The sequence below is a fragment of the Alosa sapidissima genome, chromosome 3, assembly GCF_018492685.1.
Source record: "Alosa sapidissima isolate fAloSap1 chromosome 3, fAloSap1.pri, whole genome shotgun sequence".
In the NCBI taxonomy this organism is placed as follows: Eukaryota; Metazoa; Chordata; class Actinopteri; order Clupeiformes; family Clupeidae; genus Alosa; species Alosa sapidissima.
The window spans coordinates 14,580,393-14,607,456 of NC_055959.1; the positions used below are offsets into that span (position 1 = coordinate 14,580,393).

Here is a 27,064-nt window from a genome sequence, read left to right on the forward strand (position 1 = left end):
TCCTGAAAAAACATGTTGAAAACATTAAAAAGTATTTTATTTCATACAGTTCAGTCAAATGTTGTAAAATATTGTCTGAGGCCAAATATTGTCTGAGCCCATTTACACTTAACAGGTGATGACAAACCCAAAGAACTGAGTTTGAAAATGTGCAGTAAATCTAATCATGGTTGACTGAACTCAAACTGGACATCAAACAATTTGGCAAAAAAACCCTGTCATGTTGATCAAGTTTATAGGCTGTAATTAAGTGTGGGTTATGCAAGGCTGCCTGTGTGCAGTTCAGGCCTCATGATGAGATTCACAAGTAAATTGTACAGCAATTTTCAAGAAGACATTAGATTAAATACTAAATTAAGATTTAGCTAAGACACATGAAACAGTCAGTGTCAAAATAACTGTGTGTTGCTGTGGTCGGAGGCCGTGGGAAAGTTCTTACTGTTGATTTCTGTCCTTATGTCTACCCTATATGAACAGCAGGGGACTGTCCTAACCACAAAGTTAGGCATGATAGCATGATTTCTAGTGTTATGCATGGACATACAATTCATGTACACAACTGTAATTATAACTGTAATGACAAACCTGGAAAACCCTGCATATACAATGTTAAAAGTGCCTTGAATTCACCCTTCTCCAACATACAAAATATAATACATATAAAACACTTGTTCCTTTCCTTATGCCTTTTCAGAGGATAATTATTCATAATTTACAAATAGATGGACCCTGAATCAGTTGTGTTCTCTCCACTCCACTGGACTTCATGGCATTGTTCTTATATGGTAATTGGAATAATGACAGGAGCAGGGTCACGGTCCTCATGGGCTAAATTGGCTGTGAGTGTCTGCTTTTAAGTGGCCCTTTCCCTCTCTCCAGAAAATGATCCCCTGCCTTCCAACAGGACACACATGTCATGTGGGTTTGCCCTGCTACCTGGTGTGATACCTGTCCTCTCTGATCGGCACGTGCAGTGAGAGGACCTGTAGCTCGTGCGGTAGTGGGAAGGGGCGTACATGCATGACATGGCATAGAGTCCAACTGAGCGTGCAGGCTATTTTTAGACCCCGTCCAAAGTGTGAGCGAAAAACAGAAAGCAGGTCATGCTCTCGGATGGTGATCGTTTTGTTACGGGAAAGTGCCCTTCTCTGCTGCCCTGGAAACAGTTGCCAAGCCCCACTCCTAAGCCCATCCACCACCTCAGCCCGCCACCTCCCATGTGACTTCTGTTTTCTCACATCCACCTAGAGAGCAGCAGCCGGGTCCATCTTGTCAGATCTGTGCTGACTGTGTTTTTCCACAAAGCTAACACAGAGCCATTCCTTGCGGAGGAAACAAAACGCCTGCAAGTTTTCCGGATGCCAAAGGGAAAACCTATAATGAGCCAGATGACCTGTATGGATGAGAACAGGATGTACCTACTTCTAAAATATTAGATGCCATAGGCCATTTGGTTACCTGCTGGCGAGTTGTTCTGTCTTGTCAATGGCAATCATTAGTCAAGTCAGTAGCAATCATTATGTCTGTAGGTCTGGGTTTTCACTTAGAGCCTATCATCACAGGTCTTTCTAGTCATGTAGATTCTATGTATCTTCATATGTTTTTATATAATTTATTCAATGATAAGATGGCACTACAGTACTTTTTTCAGTGAAATATAAAACAGGATCATATATTTATATTCTTATTGAGTTTTTGTATGGGATGCCATACTTTTATATGTTGCAAACACAACATCATAAAGTAGGCTGTAACCTTGAGTGCTGATTTGCCTGGAGTTGTTTATGCAGCTCATATCCAGACAGAGAGAGATAAGAGCAAGGTGGCATGTCCCTGTTCCCTTCTCTGCTATCACTCCCTGTTCCACACACATGAGCATGACACTGCCACTCACCACCATCAGCCACAGTAATGTGTGCAATCACTTTTCCACTTGGATTTCCCCCCATGCGTCCACAGACTGGGTGCCAAGGGACAGATGACCGGATGTTAACAACACGTGTATAAAAGGGACAGAGTAGCATACCTGGTCAAGTAATAGGAGTGCATTGCCTCCTCTCTGTTCAGCTGATGCTGCAGGGAGTTATCAGACAGCTCCATTGTATCTGCAGTTCCCTTTAACCCCTGTAAAGCATCAACGGGAGCAATCTTCCTATCATGCACACTTTGAAGGAAGCAGACATGGACACCATTCACAGCTTCGGTGTGAGAAGCACACAGTACCTGCAGGAGAATTACGCCGACGCACAGGGATGGTTCCTTTTCGTGTCATCGGTTGCGGACTTGCGCACAGCCTTCCTTATCCTCTTCCCTCTCCTGTTCCACCTTCATCCTGCCACGGGAGTGAAGCTCGTGTGGGTGGCTGTCTTGGGGGACTGGCTCAATCTGGTCTGTAAGTGGTGAGTAAGTTGAGAAACTCTCTGTCTGTGTCCATACATTTTGCCTGTGTATCCACACTGTTTAAAACGTGAAACATGAAGCAACGGCTCTGTTTCTGTATGGAACACGTATGGGAGTTCCTAATTCCAACTGATCGACAGGTTTATTATATTTAACAACATCAGGACATCAGCTCTGGGAATTGCTGCTGAAGTCATAATAGGCTCCATTGTTTGGTTATGTTTCGAACCAACAATATAGTAAACAACAAACTGAAAAGGCTTAATGTAAATGGTTTTCACTTCATTATTGCCAGGCTGCTGTTTGGAGAACGTCCCTACTGGTGGGTGCAGGAGACATCCTTTTATGGCAACTCCACTATACCACAAATCAAACAGTTCCCCATGACCTGTGAAACTGGCCCAGGTGAGTAAACAGGCTAGTTGACCATGCTTCATGGACACAATCCAACAATCATACTGCAATATGCACAAGGAAATATCCCAGTTTACCAAGATTTATCTAATTTCTACATGCATGTCTGTTTAAACAATCTGGGTAATGGTGCAGGTGCAACAGGATCTGGGATTGTAATTTTCCTTTATAAGAATCATTTCATGAAATGGATAATTTAGTAGTTTGTGTACACACAAATCGATGTGTCTATACTCTATACAATATGTATTTGTGTGCTTAATCCATATCTACCTATATGCACCACTGTCACCTCTGCCTGACTTAGTTCCTGTCTCTTCTCTGCCAGGCAGTCCCTCTGGTCATGCTATGGGGGCTGCAGGAGTCTACTACGCTCTGATCACCTCCATCCTCAACACCTTCCTCCAGCACTGTGGCAGTCCAGCACAGAGCTGGTGAGTGCTGATTAGGGTCTTCTTCTTCTTCCTCTTCTTCTTCTTATCGAATCAATAAATAGCCTTACATAGTACTGCCCTTTTATCTGTTTATACTGCCCATTTATCTATCTGCTTTTACATGCCTCATTTGGACATAGTGATTCTGTGTCATGCTTGGGGTGTGATTAGTCCCCTTGGATGTATGGTCAGTGTCTGTCTTTTATTTACTGAAAGAAAGACACATAAACAAACCCTTTTTGTATGATTTATGGTCAAATTATTTGTGCACAAATTTTGTACCAGCAAGTGATGTTATTAATATTGCTTTTTTTAAAGAATGTGTTTAGGTGGAAGGGATAGTGTTTATTTCAAACTAAATTAGACGAAGTGAGGTAAAGTTTAGAATGCCTTGTTTAAAAGGTTTAAAACGTGTAGTTTCCCCTCTGTTAGGTGCACAAAAATACTTGTATGGACGGTCTTCTGGGTCATGCAGATCTGTGTATGTCTGTCCAGAGTGTTCATCGGCGCCCACTTCCCCCATCAGGTCGCCATTGGAGTTATTGTCGGTAAGAGAACATTGACTCTCTGTGGAACCCTGTTTATAAACTGCCAGCTTTTAGAGGGGCCTCCCGGTTGTTTAGCGTAAAATACCATCTTGGGTATGAAAAGGTCAAAAGTATTACTTGCTACATTTCAAACAGGCATACCACACATAGCCTGCAAACAGGAATGTAAGGAAGACATAAATTATCTGCATTTGTTAAGACATTTGTGAAGTGTGTTTTTTTTATCTTTTAGTTGAAATACAGTAAGTAAACAACATTCCATGATGTATTTTGCCATGTATTTCAACTAGCTGTGTGAGGGAAGAGTGCAGACAGAGCACACCAATGTGACTGATGACAGAGTAGTTTGTGTCTTGGCCTCTTGAGGCTGTAACTATGTATGCGTGCAAATATGAGATAGGAGGAGAGGGAAAGATAAAAAGACAGATTGATAGGGGAAAGTAAAGTATCACTGAGTAAAACTGGATTAAATCCAAGAGGAGGACAATCCAAGTGGAGAAAAAATAGAGTTATTGAGACACTGCATGGTGTTTTCTTTCTTTTCAACATTAATACAATCTGACAGAACTGACAAACCAGACAAAATAACTCTACCAAGCTACTTTTTGATTACCTTTGTTAATTAATTTAATTGGGGTTGCATACCACATGCACACTCTTTTGGGATGGCATTTGCTTTTCGTGCCCAGATGTTTAAACTGCATCTGACAGCCCCCTGAGGACACATGATCTCACAATGATGAGAGTGACCTCTGTATGTCTCCCCCCCAGGTATTGCTGTGGCTGAGGGCTTGAACCGAGCCCACTGGATCCTTTGTGTCAGCTTCAGGGGCTATGCCCGTCTCACTCTCTTCCTGGTGGCCTTCGCACTGGGCCTCTATGTCCTGCTCAACGCTGTTGCCGTTGACCTGCTCTGGAGTCTTGCCAAGGCCCAGCGGTGGTGCGCTAAAGCAGCGTGGGTGCGTCTCGAGACCACGCCATTTGCTAGCCTCCTCCGTAACACCGGCGTCCTCTTTGGGCTGGGCACGGCCCTGCACCTGCCCGTGTGGGACAAGGCCGTTGGGTGGAAGAGTGTCAAGTGTGGACCAACGAGTGGCGTCCCCTTCAGACTGACCTGTGCAAGTGCAGCCATCTTGCTCTTGAATGTGTTAGATGCTATTGGGCCTCCAGTTCACAGCTATCCACTCTTCTACCTGCTCTCCTTCTGCAAGAGTGCCACTGTGCCCCTGACGACTGTTAGCATTGTACCCTACTGTGTTGCCAGGGCAATGAAAGCTGTTGCCTGGAAAGGACACGACTCAGCCTCTATGAAATGGCACTGCACCTAAGAGACAGAGCCCACCAAAAAGGATTGGAAAAGTGTGAGAAATTAAAGCATAACAGAGGAAGAGAAGCTGAGGGCTGGATTGTGACTGGCAGTGCACAATGTTTTACTGTTTTGGTGCTGAAGCAAATCAGAAAAGTACAATGAATGTGCCATACCAATAAGGTGTCAGTGGATGCACTTAATTTCAAACAGTTCATGCCTTCATACACACAAAACATTCATACAATACAGTGCCTTCAAATACAATACATTCAGACAAAACATTATCTAACTACCTCATTTTGTGCAGAAATGCATGGATCAGAGAATATGTCGACATACAAACAGGACCACAACAATGTTTTCTATGAAAATACTGCTGTAATAAAACTTGGTAGTGGAGGAGAGCCCCCATCTGCTTGCTTCACAACAAAAACTATTTTGTCAGTGTATCTTCAAAATACATCAAATTCACTTGTATACATTTGATTTCCCAGATCTGTACCGAGTGTGTCCTCCCTCTTTGTATTTCATTGTCTGTATGAAAACTGGATTTTAATATTGTCTAAATTAATTGTTCTGGTTCTGACATGAAGGAAATTAAATAAAGATGTCAGTCATCCAGATGCATCACAGTCCCTCTTGGGGTGGAGGAAACAAGACTTTAATTCCAGGAAATCCAGGGAAACACAAAATACCATGAAATACATGGCCTTGAAAGATTAACCTTTCCGTGTTTAGTCATTTTTTGTGTTTAAACGACGACACACAAATGTCAGGAATTTCAAGCTTTAGTAATACACACTAAGAATAAAGAAGAATAGGTGGATTAATTCAACTTGTCCCAGATGTTAAATACTTCGTTCTGTCCCTTTCTAGGCCTACTTAGGAATCTCATTGCATCTCAATGATACAAAATCAGGAGATTTAATGGCGATGGAATGCCGCCTGCTGGCCATAATACTCCTTTCACAACGAATGAAACAAAGATTCTGATATGCCTAACATTTCTTCGTCAGTTAAAATACTAACCCTAATGGTATTACTACATAAAGTTGTGATTTACTGTAGGCCTAGACAATTGGACGACAGACAGCAAACTAAACAGGAATAATTCTAGCTTTTCCGCTGTTTGAGGTCATCTGAGTATTTTAATGGAAGGTAGACCTATTATGCAACTATCGAATTAAATAAAAAATATGACTAGCCTACTTTGGCGGTCAAAACAGAGGCAGTTTTATTTTTTACAGTCTGGTTTAGACCCCCACCCAGGACCATAGGTTAGAGACGGCTATCTACAGCTCTGCCCCCACCTGGCCAATAGCGCCCCCTCCCCGGAAGTCAGAAGGGGAAAGAAAAAGCATAATAACAGAGGCAGTTATTGGGAATGGCAAGATTATGTCAGTGTGAGACTTCTGGCTGTAAATTTGAATGCAATTTAAACAACCCTGAAATACTGCATGAGACGGCGGGAATTAGAACTGGGCATTACTGACACAATCCTCTAGGCAGCTGAGGTTATATTTGCGTAAATATGCCTCGGAGAAAGGTAAGGGGACTAGCATGCTAACCTGTCAACCGCATCCTACTATTTCTGTGTAGCTCGCCAGAACTGAAGTTCAAGAGCACCCATGCAATACGTTTTTTAAAACTAACATGCAAGAACGACATGTTTAATTCTAATGTAATTGGAATAGTTTCCGAACTTGCTCATCACATGAAAAAAGCTTATGTTAGAGTTCATGCTTTTGTAGCCATCAAGAAGCTAACATTCAATTCACTGACATGGACAGTAGCCTAGCTGCTACAGGTTCAGGTTGCGGGTCTGTGCTTCAAAGACTGACATTTACAGTAACATTGTCATTGTTTTCTATTTGATCCGTCCAGTAGTTCCGGGTCGGTTTTAGGCTAATCTACAATAATTCATACCATTGGAAAACAACATTACATTACGTGATGCTATGTCAGTGGAAAACTCCATTTAAGTGTAGCGGAACAAACTGCAAATCTGTACGTGGGCCTGAGAGGCGGGTGGTACCGTTCTAGGATTGGTTTGATCAGTTTGAAGGCGTTCTCTCATTCGTGTCTTCTCCTTGATCCCTCCTACTCGTTTTGTTTCAGCTTTTCAATTGGACACTGGTGCCACAACAGGAAGATTCTCGAACGCCTAATCCTCAAAATTTCTGTTCATGCTGTAAAATCCGCAAAACATCCTGAGCGAGTGACATTTTCTCCCCGCGGTTGTAGGCCTATTCTGGTTCTGTGTGCTCCATTTGTGGGTAATTTACTGTAACACCTTTTTACTTCATTAAATTTCGCAATAACCTTGCATGTTTGCCCTGTTCCATTCATTACTTGGTCAAGCAACAGATACAGACACTTGCGTGGTCATTTTATAAAGCTGCATTGTCCATTGGGCCTTAACATCCCCGGGGACCAGTGCACCCCAGGCAACAGGATAATGCGTCAGGATTGGCTATGTCGATCCGTTATGGCTATGCATGCATACACGAAATGAAATGACTTGTTTTCAATAACATGTCTAGGTCTTGAATGTTGATGTCATGTCTGATTTCATCGTTTGAGCGCTGTCTCATTTTATCAGAGGAACGCAGGAAGCAGTTCTGACGGCACGGAGGATTCGGATTTTTCCGCAGATCTCGAGCACACGGACAGTTCTGAAAGCAACGCGAAAAAGCGCAGGAATACTCGACTGACCCGTGCCTCGGCGCGTCTCAGCCAAAGTTCCCAAGGTAGCATTCATGAATACAGCTATTAAACACAAACATTTTCCTTTTGGGGTGAGGGTCTCTCAATCTTTCTTTCGCTTTCTAGGCCTTATCACCGTGCAATGGTTTAACTGCGATATGTTAGTATGGCTCTTTGATTGAGACTTTTGATTGAATTGGTGAAATTCTGACTTTATTATTTTAGTTTTGCATTAGATAGCCTATTTAGTGTTTTTCGTCATGCTAACCAAGCTCTACTTCGAGCAAATCTCTTTTTAACAATGGCTATTGTGACCGGGCTTTACAGGTCACTGAACTTGAATGGCCACTGACAGAAGTACATCTGGCAGCTGAATCAGTGGCTTTGCATGGGTTCATCTTTGAGTATGAGAAAATAATTGCATTACATTACAGTGGGACAGCATCAGCATCAGAAATCTGTTGAAATCTGTTTTCCACAGAAAGTGAATAACTACAGTTTGTTATTCCTCTTCTCTTAAAACATCTACTAAGGAAGCTTACAGTAACTACACAGACAGACAGACACACACACACACACATACACATACATTTACTGCTAAAAAATATTCTACCAGATGGCAGTGTTGAGGCTGTTTTCAACATTTCAGTATTTCTGATAGCTCTTGAAATGAAACCCTGGCAAGTTTGGCAACAATTGGGTGCTTTAACCTTCCCGGAGCTCTTTGCGTTACGTGAAGACGCATCATGTGTGAAGTGTTGAGGCTCTCTCTTCAGATTCCAGCCCGACAGGGAACGCTCCTACCAGCCGTGTCCCTGAGGAGGCACTGGCGAGCTTCATCCCACGAAGAGTCACCCGCAGCCAGAACCAGCATCAGACCCTGAAGCTGGAGGTGGCGGCTGCCTCCAAGACCTACCCCCTGCGCCAGAGCCGCTCGTCCGGCTCCGACTCAGAGCAGCCGGTGGAGGCCGCCGAGCGGGGTAGGAAGCCGTTTGCCGAGACCGGAGGAGGATGAGAAGGAGGAAGCAGCAGCATGACCACTTACACCCCCCCCCCCCCCCCCCCCCCCCCCCCCCCCGCGCCATCTATTTATTTTTGGTCCATTTCATTTTACAGTGCCCAGAACTTTAGAAGTCACCAATAACAAAAGAAGATAAATTGATGTATGAATGGAATATGGAAATATAGAGCAGGGAGGTCTTTGCTTAATAAAGCGTGAGCCATCTTCACAAAAGAGTTTGATTTGCACCGAAGATCATATTTCATGTTTAAAAGCCCTAAGATCTTATATCTGACTGCACCTTATTTTGGTCATTCAACAGCACAGTGTGGCCTGTGTCCAGGAATGCTTCAACCAGTCGTTAGGCTTGTACATTTTGAGATTATCTCTGCCTCTGCTCTTCACAGATGTCATAGGTGCCAGGAATCATCATTTAGTTATGATTATTTTAGATTGCGACATGTTTCATTTTGGTTTGGGTAATGGTTTGGTTTGCTTGTAATTAACGAAACGTTAAATCTAAAACTTCATGGTGATATGTAGATTGAACCAGCTATAGTTATCCTTGCATTTATTGAATATAGATTATTTATATTTATTTTATAGAAATTGAGAGGTTTTAGTTTTTGGTTTAGTTGTGTTTTTACTTAAAACCTATCTGGACATTCTGCTGCCTCCTCAAATGTAGGTGTGGTCATTACAACAAACCAATTACTCAACAGTAAGTTGAAAACTGTGTTTATAAATGATCGACCAAACTGATGGTCCCATTGTTCAGTTGTCATCCATAGTAACAAGGTGAAAAGGTGTGTCTTAAATTTTATTTCATTTCACATCTGTTGTAATGTTTTTATTTCCATTTTTATAGTTCAGTAAGTTGTGGAAGTGGAGTTTCAGCAGACATGTCTGAGAGGTCTAAGGATCTTATTAATGTGTATAAAATGTTGCTTGTTCATGAACGGAAGTGTTGACATTTCAGGTGAGCCACTTAATGTGGCACCAAGTGATAAACTAGATAAATACTGAAAAATAATTTCATAGACAGCTGAAAGTCTTATGAAAAGAGACATCATGAATTTTATGGTGGTTACAAAAAGACCTACTTGTGCATCTTAGACAGAACATTACATCTTTCGTCAAGTGTAACTTGCAAGAACTATGGAAATTCTGTTTGCTTTGTATTGCTTGAAATGTGTGGAAAGTGACATCATCAAGCATACTCTTTGTCACTCTGTATGCAGGACTGAAACAGGGGGTTGATCCAGACGACACCCCACCGAGGACGCCCACAGGCAACGCCCCTTCCTCTGAGTCCGACATCGACATATCCAGCCCCAACGTGTCTCACGATGAGAGTCTAGCGAAGGAGCTGGCCCTCAAGGACTCAGGAAGTGACCTGTCGCACCGCCCAAAACGCCGCCGCTTCCACGAAAGCTACAACTTCAACATGAAGTGCCCCACCCCTGGCTGCAACTCCCTTGGTATTTTCTTACTCCTGTGAATGTTTTTTCCTTAACATTGTGAGGGGTATTAGAAACGTTTTGAATGGACAGTCAGGAGAAAGAGGTCATTTTGCATATCCCAAGTGCAGGACAATTCTTGGGGGGAAAAGAGACTGCACCATTTTGTTCTGTACTTTTCTTGATTGTTTTTTTTAATTTATTTATATTTGCGTCCGACAATGTTTTGACTATTTGGTCTTCATCAGAAGAGGAGTTAATGGGCTGGCTCCACCCCATAAGACAGGTGTGATATATAAGAGATACTTGTGTTTTTAGAGAACCTGGTGAAGACTTAAGGGTCAAACTTAATTTTACACACAGTTTCAAAACAAGGAAGCAAAGACTGATAGTAGTGAGTGTTACTTATTGTTATTGTTAGTGAGCACAAGCCAGCTGAGGTTAACCCTTTGCAGGTTAATGACAGTGACCGTAAGATTGTTTTGTGCGAAATGGACCGAAAAGTGGACATCGGGTGCATATGGACAGAAAAGTGGACATTGGGTACATACAAACAATACAGGAAAATGGGGTAAAGCGAATGGCTGGTGGATGTCGGAAGGCAATTGCATGTTCTACAGTGTTGTGACTACTGTGAGACCAGATATGGTGTTGTATTCTGAATGAAAGCGTGTTGCCTACTTTGTTGAGCTAACTATGCCTTTTAAAAGGAAGAAGTTGAGGTATGCACAACTGGTAGCAGAAGCAAGGGAAACCACGCAGGTAAACACACACAAAACCAGTGATTAGAGGTGTTTGACTCTTTGCAGCTAAGTCAGCCACAATATTTCTGTTGGATTCTGGAGGACGGTTACTGAAAGGAGCTGTAAAGTAGTTGTCTGAAGCTGCTGCCAATGGCTATGACTGCACAGACTACCTGGGGTCGTGATATAACCTGAATTAACTCTGAGGACACGTGTCACAACCAGAAACTAGATACATATTATAAAGGATTGAGTCAATTCAGGTTATATCACCACCTTAAATAGTCTATGAGCACCACAGCCATAGGCTTGCCTTTTCAGCAGCCTCAGGCATGATATGTGTGGAGGGGGGTCGGTCCTGGATACCAGCAGCCTCAGGCATGATATGTGTGGAGGGGGGTCGGTCCTGGATACCAGACACCACTTTGGAACCTTCTGGAGGTGCTGGCCTAATTTGACACCGATAAAGGAGCACAAGAAATGCAACACATCTGTGTACGTATATATTTGAGAAAACAATGTAATTTTATCGTCTTTCCCCAGGTCATTTAACTGGAAAACATGAAAGGCACTTCTCAATATCTGGATGCCCACTCTACCATAACTTGTCTGCAGATGAGTGCAAGGTAAATCTCTCATTCTGGACCACCTATAATACTAATTAACACACATTTATCATTTGGCATGACCAAATCTTGTATATTTCCAAAGTGAAAAACTTAAATTTTATTTCACCTTTAAATTAATATTTATCTACAAATGATGCTTCCAGTTTTTACAGAAATGACGACGGTCAGTGTGTTAGTAGATTGTTCCCTGCTCCTCAGATGTGTCTGAATGAGTCAGGGCTCGCTCAGTGACCTCTTCATAACTGTGCAGGTGAGAGCCAGCTCTCGTGGGCAGGTGGAGGAGAGGACTCTATCCCACCGGCAGGACGAAAACAGGCATTCCACCCGCCACCAGGTACGATTACACTTCCTCTAACCCAGGGGTCTCAAACTCAAATGAGCTGGGGGCCAATTCTGCCAACATCATCTGATTGGAGGGCCGGCTATTTCTGAAAATGCAATGTTCTTTTTTTCAAATACCACACAAAACTGCAAACAGAAAGTGCAAGTGTTTTTATCTAGTTTTAGACACCTGTGCTAGCAACCTTAGCTTATAAATAAAATAAATATTAATACAAATTATAAAACAAATGAAAAGCATAAAAACAGGTATGTGTGTGTTTCACACCAAATAAAAATATTTTCTTCTCATACATTTTTTAAACCTGGCAAACTATAGGCGTCAGGGTTAAGAAAGCAACACCATTGGATTTTTATATCAAAATTTCAAAAGGCCATGGCTTGAAAGTGGTCAGAGATAAAGTCCTACTGTAAATGTAAAAATCTTTGAGTAAAACATAAGTTTATGAAGGGGGTAAATTTACCCATCTAATTTGCCACTGGATGGCAAGCCCCTCAAATTATGCACCTTTCAGTAAATACTGGATGAACATATTTGAGCAGGTTTACTTTCCTTTTTTCATATTACCCACATAACAAATTAACAGGAAAACACCTAAGATGTATACCAACACCTAAGATGTATATGGTTTTTAAACCACAAGGCCTACAATAAAGTATTCTGGTCAAATCAGTTTCTATCGCGGGTAATCTGAGTACCCAGAAGTTCGCATCATATTGTGGGTGCCTTTGTAGTTTAGAGCCCTATTTCTACTAGCCCTGCTGTCTGTACCACGTCCATTACGGACACTATCATCACGATTACCACTACAACCTCCAAGCTATGTTGGGCAGAGGGTCGAAATAAGCATGGTATGCTTAGTGGACACCGTCGTATACACGCAGACGCACCTCCATTCAATAGACGATCGATCATAATCTCCAAAAGGATATTCTCCTTCAGATTTAGAATAGGTGAATAGCATAGCCTACCTAAGACTTCATCACATGTAAACGTTTTTCAACATTTGGTGTAGGCCTATTTCTGCTTCAATTTATGCAACACTATGGCCTGCATCGCTTCCGCGTCATTACAAATGCACGTCTTTGTGTTTCTCGCATGTAATAGGCTACAAGTATTTCCTGAAAACTTTGCGCAGCGATTTTGGGTTTGAATGAAGCTCTGGATGTCTAGCACATAGTGGAGCAGAGTAGGCTACAAATGAGATTTGTCACCGTACTTGGAACTATCGTCTATTTTAATCAGTATCGTTGTTTGTCGCAATTAAAAAATAGTCTCAAGGGCCGGATTACATTATTATTTCGCGGGCCGGAATTGGGCCGGACGTGGGCCGGATTTGGCCCGCGGGCCGGGTGTTTGAGACCCCTGCTCTAACCCCACATCTGTTATCCCCCATTCGCATTAAGCAATTCATTGCACTTCACAATCACATAGAAGATTTATCAGGAAAAGGCTATTTTCTCTGATGGTTCCGTGATTGTCCCCATTAAGTATTTTAGGAAAGATTGAAAAACAGAGTATATCCTGTTAAATTGAGCGTACGCAAGGTATCCTGAGGGTCTCCTGTCGTGAAGGTGGTTTATTTTTAAGTACGCTGCCTACCTGAGCGTTAAGGTTTATACCCTCATTCCTATCAGACCCCCATGGAGAGACAGATGCAGTACAAGGAGAAGGTGACGGAGATGAGGAAGAAGAGGAACTCGACTCTGCCGAAGGAACAGAAGGAGAAGCATGTGGTGAGTGCAGACTAGCGCTCTCACTCACAATCCACTGCTGTCACAGATTTTGAAAAAAAAAAAATGTGAATACCCTGTGAATACTCTAGCTGGCTATGAACAAAATGAATGTTGATATGCTCTGCTGATATGCTGATCTCTGTCTGTTATTATGTGTTTTGGCTATTTCTTATCCCTTTTGTCTTTCTGTCACTTTTTGTTTTCTCTTTTTTGCCTTTCTTTCTCTCTTTCTCTATATCTCTCTCTTTCCGTCTCACAGGATCATCGGCAGACCCATGGCGCCAGTCGTGAGCCAATGCTGGAGAACATCACTAGTGATTACGACCTGGAGCTCTTTCGAAAAGCCCAGGCACGTGCTTCGGACGATCTTGTAAGAGAGAAAACTCATCACCTTATGCTCCATCTTCTTTTTGTCCTCCTTTGCCCTCCACACTGCCTTCCTGCTCTTCCTCGTCCTGTCTTTTTTCTGAAGCCCGTCACGATCGTCTGATGAGGGCCAGAGCACTCACCTACTATCTTGTCCAGTCACGGATGTGGACTAACACAAGAGGCACAAGAGCCTTACAGTGGTGTCCATTTTGTATCAAAATGGTGGCGAGGAGCGTCATTTTATTTTCGCTTTTCTCATATCATAAAGTGCCTCCATGCCCACGCATAACCTATATATCTGTATTTCCCATAAGAAACAGATATGTGTTCTCCATACATGCAATCACTTTATTTACTCCGTCACATTATTTCAATCAAATCATTACATGAGAATCATGACAAAAAAGAACAAAGCTGGCATTCCTGTCTTGTATCATGCTTCATTTATTTTCTAGCCTCAGGATGGGTTTTCCTCTGGTATGCCTCTCTTGATTGCTCTGACTATTATTGTTATTAGACCATGGAGGGTGTGGGAGACCTTCTCCGAGCCCATTCCCCATGAGGTCCTCCTTAGTACTGTCAGTAAAGCTCCTCTCTCTCCCCCCACCCCCCATGAGCAGGAGAAGCTTCGTCTCCAGGGCCAGGTCACTGAGGGCAGCAACATGATCAAGACCATCGTGTTTGGACGCTACGAGCTGGACACCTGGTACCACTCGCCCTACCCGGAGGAGTATGCACGTCTGGGTCGGCTCTACATGTGCGAATTCTGCCTCAAGTACATGAAGAGTCAGACCATCCTGCGCAGGCACATGGTACGCTAGCACAGCAATGCTCTGACGCCTGGGTCTCTTAAAGGACCCATGTGGAATTCTGTCTTTCAGCATGTTTTAAACTAAAACAAACCTCCACATAGTTCCTAAAACAGCTTACATTTCACATGTGTTCTTTTGGCTGAAACTTATATCTCAAGTAACTTGGAGGCAGCCGTGGCCTACTGGTTAGCGCTTCGGACTTGTAACCGGAGAGTTGCCAGTTCGAACCCCGACCAGTAGGAACGGCTGAAGTGCCCTTGAGCAAGGGCACAAACTGTTAACAAGCTAACCTATTTGAAAATGTATGTATCTGTGTTAAATGGTGTCCATTTACAGGCCAAATGTGTGTGGAAACACCCACCAGGAGATGAGATCTACAGGAAAGGCACCATTTCTGTCTTCGAGGTAGACGGCAAAAAAAATAAGGTAGGACCGCCATGACATGTCAGGAGATTGATGCCCAGGTTAGGTTTGGATATTGCACAAACCTGAAAGTGGGGCTGCTTCAATATGTGTGGATTTATCATTTGTCTTTACAGTGGGGTAACTATTTAGATACTGTATACTGGTTATTTTCTTGTCTTACTGTGGCTTATCTGAATGTAGTGTTTGCACTGTTTTATAACAGTGTAAAATGGCTTTTTGATGTTTTCTTATCACAGATCTATTGCCAGAACCTGTGTCTTTTGGCCAAGCTTTTTCTGGACCACAAGACGCTTTACTATGATGTGGAGCCTTTCCTCTTCTACGTTATGACTGAAGCAGACAACACTGGTTGCCACCTCGTGGGATACTTCTCCAAGGTTGACAAGTTGTGTTGAGAATACTCACAACTCTTTTTTCCCATTTGGAATCAATCAGACATGTATAGTCTTAGATTTGACTTTTCAACTGCATGTTATTTTTTTAACTTAACTAAGCAGTAGTGAAAATAAGACATGCTGTTTCCCCAAAGAAAACACTTGACTGGAAGAGAAGACATTGACAAACACAACATCATAGTGTAATATAACTGTGCCGTAGGCTATGACCACATACTGTAGAATAACAGTGAGCGTTACTAAGCATCCCAGACAGGTTTTGGAGTCCTCTCCAGTCAGCAGATACTCAATGCTAGTTGAAGAGTCCATGTATCTTGTTTCCCAAAGATGTCCCCACACCAGCTGACTTGTGAAGCCCTCATTTTTTTTATATTAGCCCACATCAAACATCAAACTGTTGCATACAGTCCCAAATTGAGAAACAAACCATATTGGGGTTATTAAAACAACTACAGCACAGCACAGCACATCACAGGACAGGTATGAATTTGATCACCACCAAAATTATTTGTTTCTGTTCACTACTGTAGGAGAAGAATTCATTCCTGAACTACAATGTTTCCTGTATCCTTACGATGCCTCAGTATATGAGACAGGGTTTTGGCAAGATGCTGATTGACTTCAGTGAGTAAACTTTTGCATTGGACTGTTTTCTCTCTCTTTTCCATTTCCTTTTAGACTGCAACTCTAAACTTCAAACTGTATGCGGATTTAGTCTCTTTTTAATAAATATACACGGATCAAAACCATAACCATTATCCACCTTAGTTTCTTTTACTTCATTCAAATGAACGGCTAAATCACAATCTCTCCCCTTCAAGGACTCACCCTTTCATGTGCGTTCCCATGAAGTTTGTGAGGGCTTAGGGCTATCTCACTGTGAAATTGTGAAGGGCTTGAGGGCTTACTCACACCCTTTCTGTGACCTTTCTGTAAGTTGGCATCTATGCAGACTTTACTCAAGGGAATTACCAACAATTCATAGCGTTGTGACGTGAATCACGCAACTAGCCAAAGGGAGGCTAGAAGCTTGAAAAAACAGGTGCTGTCCCATTCCTGTTATTAGCGTTTTCAACCCTTCCACCCTCGCTAACTTAATCACTTACGACGGATGTCAGTTCATTCTTTGAAGGGCTTAGACCTCAGGGGGGACATGGCGATTCAGCCTATTTATTTCTGCAGTGTTGATTTAGCTTGGCTTGTCTGCTGGCTCTCTGCTGTAGTGTTTACTCTCTCTCCTACTTCCTCCACAGGCTATCTGCTGTCCAAGGTGGAGGAGAGGGTTGGTTCCCCAGAGAGGCCCCTCTCTGACCTGGGCCTCATCAGCTACCGGAGTTACTGGAAGGAGGTCCTCCTACGCTACCTACACAATTTCCAGGGCAAAGAGGTCTCCATTAAAGGTAAGGGAATCACCATGTGCACAATATATTATTGTTCAACTTGGTATTTAAGATTGATTAAGATTGTTTATATATATATATATACAGGTCTATAGAGAAGTTCTTATGCCCTTAAGGTCATAGTTGTGGATGAGTGAATTACTTAAAGCACTTTTGACAGCAACTATGACCTTTAGGGCACTTCAGAGGAAATAAGCAGGGCAATAATGACATCTTAAGTGCTTTTCTGATGACTATATTTAGCATCGTCATACTTACAAGACATGTTCAATATATGTTGAATTAAATCTGTGTCTCTTCTCTTCAAGAGCATCCAACAAATGATTGGAAATGAAATCTGCATAGCATGATGATTTCAGATAAGATTTTTGTAAAATAAATTGGCACAAATGGCTTGGTTCTGTTTAATTGAAGCAAAACAAATGGCTTCTGTTTAATTGAGGCAGTAAGCTCCAAGATGGTTCGCTTCCTGGGCTGACTCCTTAGCAATAAAACCACATAATGCCCCTTGAGTCATCAGTGGGTATTCAAAGGACAGGGACTTGAATCACTGTTCTGCCATTACTCAGGGTGATGTGGCATTAAGTGTACTGGATGTTTTGTTGTATGGGTTTGTTTTGCAGAAATTAGCCAGGAAACCGCAGTGAACCCAGTGGATATAGTTAGCACCTTGCAATCCCTGCAAATGCTGAAATACTGGAAGGGGAAGCACTTGGTCTTAAAGAGACAGGTATGACTGTGAATGGAGGTAAACATGAGCCATTTCCCCATTATTTGCTTGATTTGATTCTTGAACTGCTACCATTTCACTTTTGATACCTCAATTTGAGTCCTCAGCACAGCAAATTACAGATATGAAATCAGCCAGTTTGACAGTCAGAGGTGAATCATGGTATGACAGTCTTTTGCACTGAAGAGCTAACTGCCACTTGTCCTGTGCAGGACCTAATTGATGACTGGAAAGCCAAGGAGTCCAAGAGAGGGAACAGCAAGGCCATTGACCCCGCTGCCTTAAAATGGACACCACCTAAGGGCACCTAGGACAACACTGGACCCCTTCCCACCCCACTCCCTTCAGCTAGGAATAGACCTCAGCTTTTAAGTAGCTCCTACACCAGTTGCTCTTCATTTCAGGCCCCGCTCGTGTAGTAGAGTGTGTGTAAAGGTGATTGTGTTGTACAAGAGGTGCTTCCTGCTGGCACAGATGATTCTATGCTTCACTTGACTTAAGCTTCCTCGACTCTTGTGCACAGTAAAAACAGTGATGTTGTAGGAGAACTCCAAGGATATGCTGTATGGCTGTTATAACTGCCATGGGATAAAGATGCCAGTAGACCCAGTCAGAGCCCACCCCCTCCATAGGGATCACAGGGTGGAAGGTGCTTGTTTTTGTTTGTTTGTTTGTTTGTTTGGTTTGGTTTTTGGACTCCCTACTTCTTTTTAAAGTTTGTCATACTTGTTTGCATACTTCGCTCTTTTGCATTTTTAACATTCTGACTTTTTAAAATGAATTATTCTTCTGTATTTAAGAATGTGAATTTTGTGTCATTCTGTAATTGTACTATTATTAGTGAGGGTATGTCACACATAAAGTTCCCAGAAGACTAAGCCTATAATCATGTCTGCTGAACCATTGTTGTTTTTTTCTTTCCTTGGGATTTTTCTTTTTGGTTCTTTATACACATTGACCCTTCATCCTTTTATGTCAACAGTCTATCACGATTTTGTGTGGAAACTCGTGCATATCAGGATGTACACTAGACAGACTTGAAAGAAGATGGCCGCTGGAGGTTTATATGGTCACGGTTAAAAAAATATGTTTTTCAATGATGAAAGTCTTACTTAATTCTTAAGTATTTTCTACTTTTTTTGCTTCTTCCTCCTTATTTATATTTGTTCTTCTTATACCAGATATATTTTTACATGTCATTAACATGTTCAGAGTACTTCTGTGTGTTTTTATCTGTAGGTCTTGATGTCTTTGTGGTTTCTGTTTCAAGGTTTGTTTTCCTTTTTGAAATAATTTATGGAGAGTACAATTTATTGTCTTCTTAAATGGATTATTTTATAAGACATATTTGACAATATTGTCAAGACACATAAGACCTATAAAACAATAATGAGTGTCAGAGCCCACACTTTAGGCAATACCTATATTTTAAGTGAATGCATTTTAATATAAGTATCAGAAAAAATCATGTATTATAAGGGTACATATTTTAAACTTTGTTCAACAAGCAGAAGTACCATCTCTCAACATTTGTACCCACTCTATTTTTATGATGCAGAGTAAAATGTAGCTTTATGGTCTCATAAAATCCCTGACTGTTGCCTATGAAAAAATGCATTAAGTACATGGAAAGAGAACTATGGGGTCCAACTGTAGGAAATGGTTTGGTGGCATCACTGTAAATAGCAGAGTTTATCAGTTAGTATTTAGATTGTAACTGCATGTGTTCAGGCATTTGACCACTTTCAGTTGACAGTGAATCTTAAAAACCATGTCTAAATACTATCAACACAACAAAACAAGCAGTCTGGTTTTTGTCACTATAGCAACTCTTACCAGCAGCATGCATTTTGCTATTTTCTGTTCTGCTGTCAGACTCAGAGCAGTTCTACTCACTCTCCACTCTGGTGTTCTCCAGTGCATCATGAATCATCACCTTTTTTTTTTTTAAAGAATATACTGTAGGCCTATTCTGGGACATTACGCTGTTTTGTCTCTGGAATTAAAAATAGAAGTAACTAATGTAACTCTGTGCCGATGGTCTTATATTTGCCAAAGTGACAAACTTCCCTGCATGCATTGGGCTAGCTTTCCGCTGCCAGTCTTTTCCCTGTTTGACCAGATTGCAGTTTGCCTTGTGTGTTGGTGGCAGCTACAGAAAATGCACAGCTGAGCTTGGCCTCTAAGCAGCTTGTGTTCTGCTAAAGAAACTTATGCAGTTCTTCTGCAGACAGTGACAAATCAACAGTGGTCATGAATGTGAACAATGTTCTTGCCTATTCAAAATATATATTTCCAGTTTGTATGAGTGCACAACTGCTTATTGCCTCCTATCCAATAAAACCTTTCAGTTCAAACTGCTTGCCATATTTCTTTCCTTAAACCTCTTTAGAAATAATGTCAGAAAAAACTAAACTTCATTTATTTCTTTAAGCCAGTTGTTCTCAAACTTGTTCTGTCATTCCCCACTTTGGAGGTGGGGAATTGTCAAGCCCCACCTGACCCCATCAACCCGGCAAAATGGTAATGTTAAAATATTATTTTTGCATTTTGGTTCCACGTTACATTTCCCGTCTTGGTCCGCAGGATCTGATGATGTTTTAATTCACATGTCGGTCTGTTTATGGCTCTAATGTTTGTGTGTGGCTATTTTGTTTTAAATCTATGATCTTCCTTGTCAAAAAAGAAAGGCATTAGGTACAAAAAAAATAATAATTTCCTCTTGTTCTTCACGCCCCACCTGTCATGTCTCTATTCCACACTAGTGGGGCCCGCCCCACACTTTGAGAACCACTGCTTTAAGCCCGGGTGAGGATTTTGACTAGTTTCCTCTGCTGAAACTCATGGTTTTGGTGATGTTATTAGAAATGTGTTACATATACTATAGGGCTGAGCGGTCTATGGCCAATTATATAATTGCATGAAACTGTCAGGATACGGTATTTGTTTTACATTTCAATGACAGTACTTCGGAAGGGTAAACACACAGGTATGGCAACTGCATGACAGCCTTTACTGTACTCTTAACGGTATGAAAAGGACATACTTCACATTGCACAGAGGCAGTGGTGTAGTTTGCGTGATACGCAGGACTACGCAGTATACCCACTTAAAAAAGCATCACCATCTCAGTATACCCACTTAAAATAAACAACAATATCAATTTAATCAATAGCCTAATAAAATAAGCAATGAAAATGAGGGGAAAAGCAATAATAAAACAATAATGTCCATTCAATCAATAATATAAAAACAATGACATGGTAAGACTACATTAAGAAGAATATCAATAAACAATAATGTCAAATTAATCAACAGCCTAATGAAAATAAAAACAATATTATACAAACCATAACACATAAGCGCTTAAACAACTAAGTACATATTGAACAGGAATGTCTTTAGACCCCTCTTAAACGACCCAAAACTACCACAGGAACGGAGAGCACTGGGCAACTCATTCCACCAACATGGAACCACTGAGGAATAGAGTCTTAAATTAGACCTAGTTTTTATGACTGGTCGACATAGCAGATGCTCATCAGAAGACCGCAGTGGGCGGTTGGGGATGTAAGGCTTGATTATTGAATTAAAATAACTAGGATCAGATCCAGTCAGTGTCTTATAGGCCAAAGTGAGAGATTTAAATTTACTATAGGGAGCCAATGGAGAGTAACTAGGAGAGGAGTTACATGTGTCCTCTTTGGCTGATTGAAGACAGGCGTGCTCCAGCATTCTGAATCAGCTGTAAAGATCTTATTACACAAGCGCGTAAGCCAGCTAATAGTGAATTACAATAGTCCAGCTTCGAGATGACCATGCAGGCATTGCTGTAATTGCTTCTTCTTATGAACTATCGCTGAATAATTTCTTGTTTTCACTGTTTTGATAAAGTCAAATAAGTAAAGAAAAACAAACACAGTGTCTTTAGGTGCTAATAATGCAGAAATATAGGCCCATAGCATCCACTGGCAAAAAGTATGTAGTGTTTCATCATAATGACAAACATAGAACCATCCACTACAGAAAAGTTCTTCAGTGTTGATAGTTCTTCTTGGAACCATAGAGCCCTTTGAAGAACCAGTTTAGGAACCATTTTTTTCTGTATGCATTCAGAATAATTTCTCACATCTCAGCGTGCATTAGTCAGACTCCATACCTTAGGGGTAAATTAATATTTATTATACCTTACACGTTTACCTTTCACCCATGCAGTGCATAAGCATATGCATCAAGCATAAGAGGACACATGCATCAGAATGCATGCCAAAATGATTTTCCAAAATGATAGCTCCATTCTTCCTGCAAAGTTCCGGTTCCGGCGCCGACATGAGTGGCAGACTGCTTAGTAGCTCCATGTCTTTTTCTCTGTCTTTGTTTACTTTTACTTTTATTACTTTTTCTGCTGTTAGTGCATGTTGTGTGTGATGTCTGTATGCTACTGAGACCTTGAATTTCCCCTTGGGGATCAATAAAGTATCTATCTATCTATCTATCTATCTAAGTCACAGGACATAGTGATGTGATTGTCTTGAAAAGCAATCTTGTTATTAGCTTTACAATATCAAACTATGCATTGCAAGAGATCTCAAAAATATAGATAGAAAAATACAGTTGGACCTTCTATTGAGGCCTTTCACTGTTGTGAAAATATGGGAGATCATGAGGTCCATTTTACTTTTAATACGAACTCTGTGGACTTACAGTGATCATGCCATTTATGTCCTCTAATGAACACTTCACTGTAAAAAAGCATCTGTACTTCAAGAAAATGATTATTAAGATGATGGCCTGCCTGTCTCAGGCTGCAGAATATATTCTTGGTGTGAAAGCTCATGAGAACTTGTATTTCAGATGCAAGAACACTCTTTTACTTTACTGTCTTAATGTATAGCACTTGCCTGCATGATGGTACATAGGCTACCTTAACTTTACATGCTTTTACAATTTGTCCTGTTTTTAGACTAGAGGACTTGTTGAAAGCTTTCTTTAAATATATGTAACATTGTCCAGCGGATCAGCCTCCTACACATAGAACATAACACATAAATTACACAAACAAGGGCTAACTTCTGGGCATGAGTCTGTCTGCAATGTGGGAGGGAGGGACAAATTGTAGGTTTTCACACTGCAGACACACATTATTTGTTGAGATGCTGCGATGTTGAAATTATTACCATCAACCTGCTAACATTAAACATCTGGTTGCTCCATTTCTATATGGAATTCTTATCAGGATTGTTTCCCTCAAATAGATTTTCCATCCCTATTCCATATAAACAACAAAACAAACAACTTGCTATGGAGAACACAATTATGCTTTTATTTTGGTGGAACATCAGTATTCAATCTGTTGATGAGATTAAAACAATTTATGATACAACAGTGATGCTAAAAATGTGAACAATTTGAGAAGATGTCTGTAACTTACATATTAAAAGAAAACATTTGACCAAAGTGTAAAATTAAATCTACAGAAACCTTTCTTGTTTAGTGAAATATAATTAAGATTATTACTAGTATTAGTATTGTTATTAGGTATAAATGTAGACCAAGCCATTCATCACTGCATGTCATCAGTTGAAGTTTGATGACAATGTCTGGATCAATTGGTTTTGATGTCCACAAATCGATACACACCAAATAGGCCCATCTCTCAGGGATGCTTTTCAAAGGCCTTTTAAACAGGTGGCTTGCATGGCCTGGAAATACATTTTTTTTGAGTGAAAGGGATGAACTGTAGCTTCAAGTATTTGAGGTCCTTTGCGTCTTTCCTTAGTAGTATGTCTGAGGTTTGTTCCATCCCTCTTGTAGTTCTATGGGTGGATGCATGCATAGACAAAATTAGTATAGCCTATCCTATAATGTTAAAATCCAATTATGTTAAAAACATGTCTAGCCATGAAATCATAGTGAAAGCATAATATGGCATTACCTCCGCTAGAAGACCTTCTGCCCATGAGTCCGACAAACATTTCCCCTTTATTCCCTGTTCACACACACACACAGTTAACAACATAAGAGCCCAAGTAGCTCAAAGTACCTTACTTTAGCCTTTAGAGTGAATACCTACGACTAGGTTAGGCTACTTACTTTTTCGTCCAAGACGCACAGGTTGAGGAACACCTAGTGTGACACAAAGAGAATCGTTATGTTACGCGTTTTCAGCAGCTCCATATAATCATGCGTCAAGTGATTTTGGAATAGGTAAGGTTTGTTTTCAATTTACCAGAACTTCTGCCCATTAGCCCATGGAACTGCTGTGATTTCGACCTTTTCATCAGATCAGCAAAACGAATGGCAATACCGCTATCCGACGGGTCCTGATGAGAAAGTATTCATTTCAGCAAAAAAAGTTCATTCATGGTGACACTGCAGGTGTTTTAAAACAGTCTTCCCCGTCAAACTCGTCAATACGTATACTCATATACTCCTGTGACCAAATCGGATATAGCCAACGCTTATGTTTTTTAGCCAGACACACGAATATTAAGCAATATGAAGTAGCCTAGGCTATTGCAACTCGAACATTAAATCCATATCTCCAGGAGGTAGGAATCAATATTACCTGCCAGTTTTCCACAGACCAGATATCCCGGTCATCTTCCGGAGATCCAAATGACCCGTAGATTTGAGCGTACAGAATGACTGCAAAGATTGCAAATTTGGCTAATTCCATATTCAGCACGATGATTATTCTGTATAAAAAAAAATAATCAGATTCACTGATATATAAAGTAGCCTAATCGTGGCACTAGAATTTTCTGACTAATCTTCAGTTTACAGACCCACTCTGATTCAAAGCTAGGGAGAGCTGGCATTTTTATACAGACCACTAGGACGCCGTCAGACCTCCCCTTGAATCATTAATTGGTTCTCAGCCAGATGGCGAAGTCTGGGCGATGGATTTAAAGATCGTTTTATTTTTAGGTAGCAAAACAACAAATGGCCTATCATGTTCGATTAAATAGTTCCATATGACCCTTTCCCAGCCGCAGTCAATTAATCTGTCATCAAAATGACAACAGGATTAACAACAGGTGGGTGACTTGATTATTGTCACTGCAAAATGCAAATTGTGTTTCATATTGGAATAATAGGTCTATTTCTTCTTTGTGTCAACATAGCTCATCGACATAGCTCATCGACAGTCGTCAAAGATTGCAACACACAGAGCACTACGTGAAGCACTTCCACGTCATGTCATGACTTTTCTGCTTAACTCCCATGTTGTGTTCTTTTTATGTTTAGTTTTGTGTTCCCGCTGCATTAGGCCTATAACTTGTTATAAATCCATAGTAACACATATTATCATCTAATGTTGTGATAGACTTTTGTATCAACTTGTATGTTCTATTGGATATAACCAGTTTTGAACTTCCATTTGCTATTTATGGCCTGCAGGCCTCCTTGACCTGAGCTCATGCAAGTCAGAAAGGGGAAGATTCTATTGGGGAAAGGTTCCAGTGTGGGCTGCATAGAAGCAAAGAGGGGGAATGAAGGTGTGCTTGTGTATGTGTTTTAATGTACAGGGGCACACATACAGTCCATCTGATCAATAGGTATGTGGACTCAATTTTATACACTTTATTCTACATTTATACACTACCATTTTCTCACCCATTCTAATGGCCGGTCATTTTTGACCGGGAATACACATGGGTGTTCTAAAGTTAAATAAAACAGTCAAATTGTTATGAAAATTATCAAAATTAGTTTTGTGTGTTCAGGCTTATGGTAGTCAGAATAAGTTAACAATATTTTTGAGAGAAAATAATTGTCAATTGGTCACATTTGACTGCGAACATGACAGGAGGGTTAAAGCGTCCTTAAGGTTTGAATTACCCAGCAGCATGTTCTGACGTTGTCTCTCCATCCGTTGAGCACAGAGGGTCTGCGACTCACTGGATATGGACACTGATAGATTACATCGGGACAGATTGGAAAACCCTGCTGTGTATACCTCAATCCGTGGGGGTCAGACTCAGAGCTCCAATTTCAGCTGAGGGACAGTTCACTCACTGTCGGTATATTCAAACACTGGCTTCCAGCCAAGCCTGTACATAGTATTTGTTGGCTTTATAAGATGAGCTCTCTTCATCACCAGTCTTAATTGGCAACCCACCCACCCACCCAAACAAACACACAATTTCAGCTAAAAGGTAATTTGTATGTGCTTCAAATCATAAGTGCCTGAGGAATGATCAAGAATATAAAATGAACCAGTGGAGTGACTACTTCTGACCCATCATCAAATTTCGACTGCATTATATCATAAAAGACTGTAAAAAGACATGCCATCAATCAGGGCTGTCCCTTTTCATTTGCTTTAATGAAGCCCAAAAGGTTCATTTGCAGAATGTTTTAAGTTGTGTGGCCTTAATCTACTGCATTTATGTATACAAACAATTTAAGCAATTCATTTTCACATACATGGTTTCTAGGACAGGCTACATAAAAGTGCTAGTTAATTTTTTCTCAGTTCTGCATTTTTGTTTGTTATTTAAAAGCATTAGTCATGTATTTATCCACTTAATTTAATTAACTGATATATTTTCTTAATTTTGGAACAACTTGTTCAGTTCAACCACATTTTAGTCAAATTTACACACACACACACATGTCTCTCTCTCTCTCTCTCTATCTCTCTCTCTCTTTCATGTGACACCTCAGGAGCTCACACTGAATCCCATCATGCAGTCACCTTCTGGTGCATGCATCTTGTCTGTCAGCCAATATCTCTGAACCGAATCTCATTTTCTGTTTCAAACTGTCAATATCCACAGGAGTAGAGGTTACAGGTGTCAAGAGCATGTGGGATGTCAGGAACAGTAGTCAGAGATAATTAAGCTTGCCATTTCTCTATAAAGGACTGATACTCATGTTCAATTTGTGCGTAATAAAATGCTTTTATAATTCACAATGTGTATCAGATACAGTGTATACCATTGTGGACCTGTATTCATTCAGGAATTATGTGGCATTATAGCTGAATCTGTAGCTGTCTATCTTGTACATATAGACGTGAAACCAGCACTGGGCTTCAGAATGTGCAGAAGATTGCTCCACACACAGTAGCTGTTAGGGTGCCTCTGCGCTTGTTGTAAGGGGCATCAAGCTGTTGGTTTTGCAGTCTCTAAAGTGCTTGCTCTAGGGGTACACGCACAGGGCTATGTAAAGCACATTGAAACATTGAAACAAGTTCGTTTTTTT

At 41.0% G+C, this 27,064-nt stretch overlaps 3 protein-coding genes across 6 annotated transcripts; 2 read left to right on the forward strand and 1 right to left on the reverse strand.

The window, feature by feature from the left end:
* Nucleotides 1-566: 566 nt before the first annotated feature.
* Nucleotides 567-5,726, forward strand: g6pc1b (glucose-6-phosphatase catalytic subunit 1b). Its single transcript, XM_042087879.1, has 5 exons — nucleotides 567-2,399; nucleotides 2,696-2,805; nucleotides 3,143-3,248; nucleotides 3,681-3,796; nucleotides 4,568-5,726. The coding sequence occupies exons 1-5, from the start codon at nucleotides 2,158-2,160 to the stop codon at nucleotides 5,122-5,124; spliced, it is 1,131 nt and encodes a 376-aa protein (XP_041943813.1). The 5' UTR covers nucleotides 567-2,157; the 3' UTR covers nucleotides 5,125-5,726.
* A 698-nt stretch (nucleotides 5,727-6,424) lies between these two features.
* Nucleotides 6,425-20,208, forward strand: kat7a (K(lysine) acetyltransferase 7a). 3 transcript variants are annotated; one of them, XM_042087870.1, is made up of 15 exons: nucleotides 6,425-6,651; nucleotides 7,708-7,855; nucleotides 8,588-8,791; nucleotides 10,053-10,292; nucleotides 11,558-11,640; nucleotides 11,894-11,977; nucleotides 13,621-13,719; nucleotides 13,979-14,089; nucleotides 14,709-14,900; nucleotides 15,237-15,326; nucleotides 15,563-15,703; nucleotides 16,252-16,345; nucleotides 16,975-17,121; nucleotides 17,745-17,851; nucleotides 18,064-20,208. In XM_042087870.1, the coding sequence occupies exons 1-15, from the start codon at nucleotides 6,637-6,639 to the stop codon at nucleotides 18,160-18,162; spliced, it is 1,854 nt and encodes a 617-aa protein (XP_041943804.1). In that variant the 5' UTR covers nucleotides 6,425-6,636; the 3' UTR covers nucleotides 18,163-20,208. The 3 variants fall into 3 exon arrangements, with proteins under 3 accessions (XP_041943804.1, XP_041943805.1, XP_041943806.1); XM_042087871.1 differs by having other exon boundaries at nucleotides 6,426-6,651; nucleotides 13,979-14,068; XM_042087872.1 differs by lacking the exon at nucleotides 8,588-8,791 and having other exon boundaries at nucleotides 6,426-6,651.
* A 2,943-nt stretch (nucleotides 20,209-23,151) lies between these two features.
* tac4 (tachykinin precursor 4) lies at nucleotides 23,152-24,834 on the reverse strand. 2 transcript variants are annotated; one of them, XM_042087904.1, is made up of 6 exons: nucleotides 24,685-24,834; nucleotides 24,420-24,549; nucleotides 24,081-24,174; nucleotides 23,945-23,977; nucleotides 23,787-23,840; nucleotides 23,152-23,667 (listed from the first exon to the last, which is right to left on the reverse strand). In XM_042087904.1, exons 2-6 carry the CDS (start codon nucleotides 24,528-24,530, stop codon nucleotides 23,627-23,629), a joined length of 333 nt encoding a protein of 110 aa, XP_041943838.1. In that variant the 5' UTR covers nucleotides 24,531-24,549; nucleotides 24,685-24,834; the 3' UTR covers nucleotides 23,152-23,626. The 2 variants fall into 2 exon arrangements, with proteins under 2 accessions (XP_041943838.1, XP_041943837.1); XM_042087903.1 differs by having other exon boundaries at nucleotides 24,644-24,790.
* Nucleotides 24,835-27,064: the final 2,230 nt, after the last annotated feature.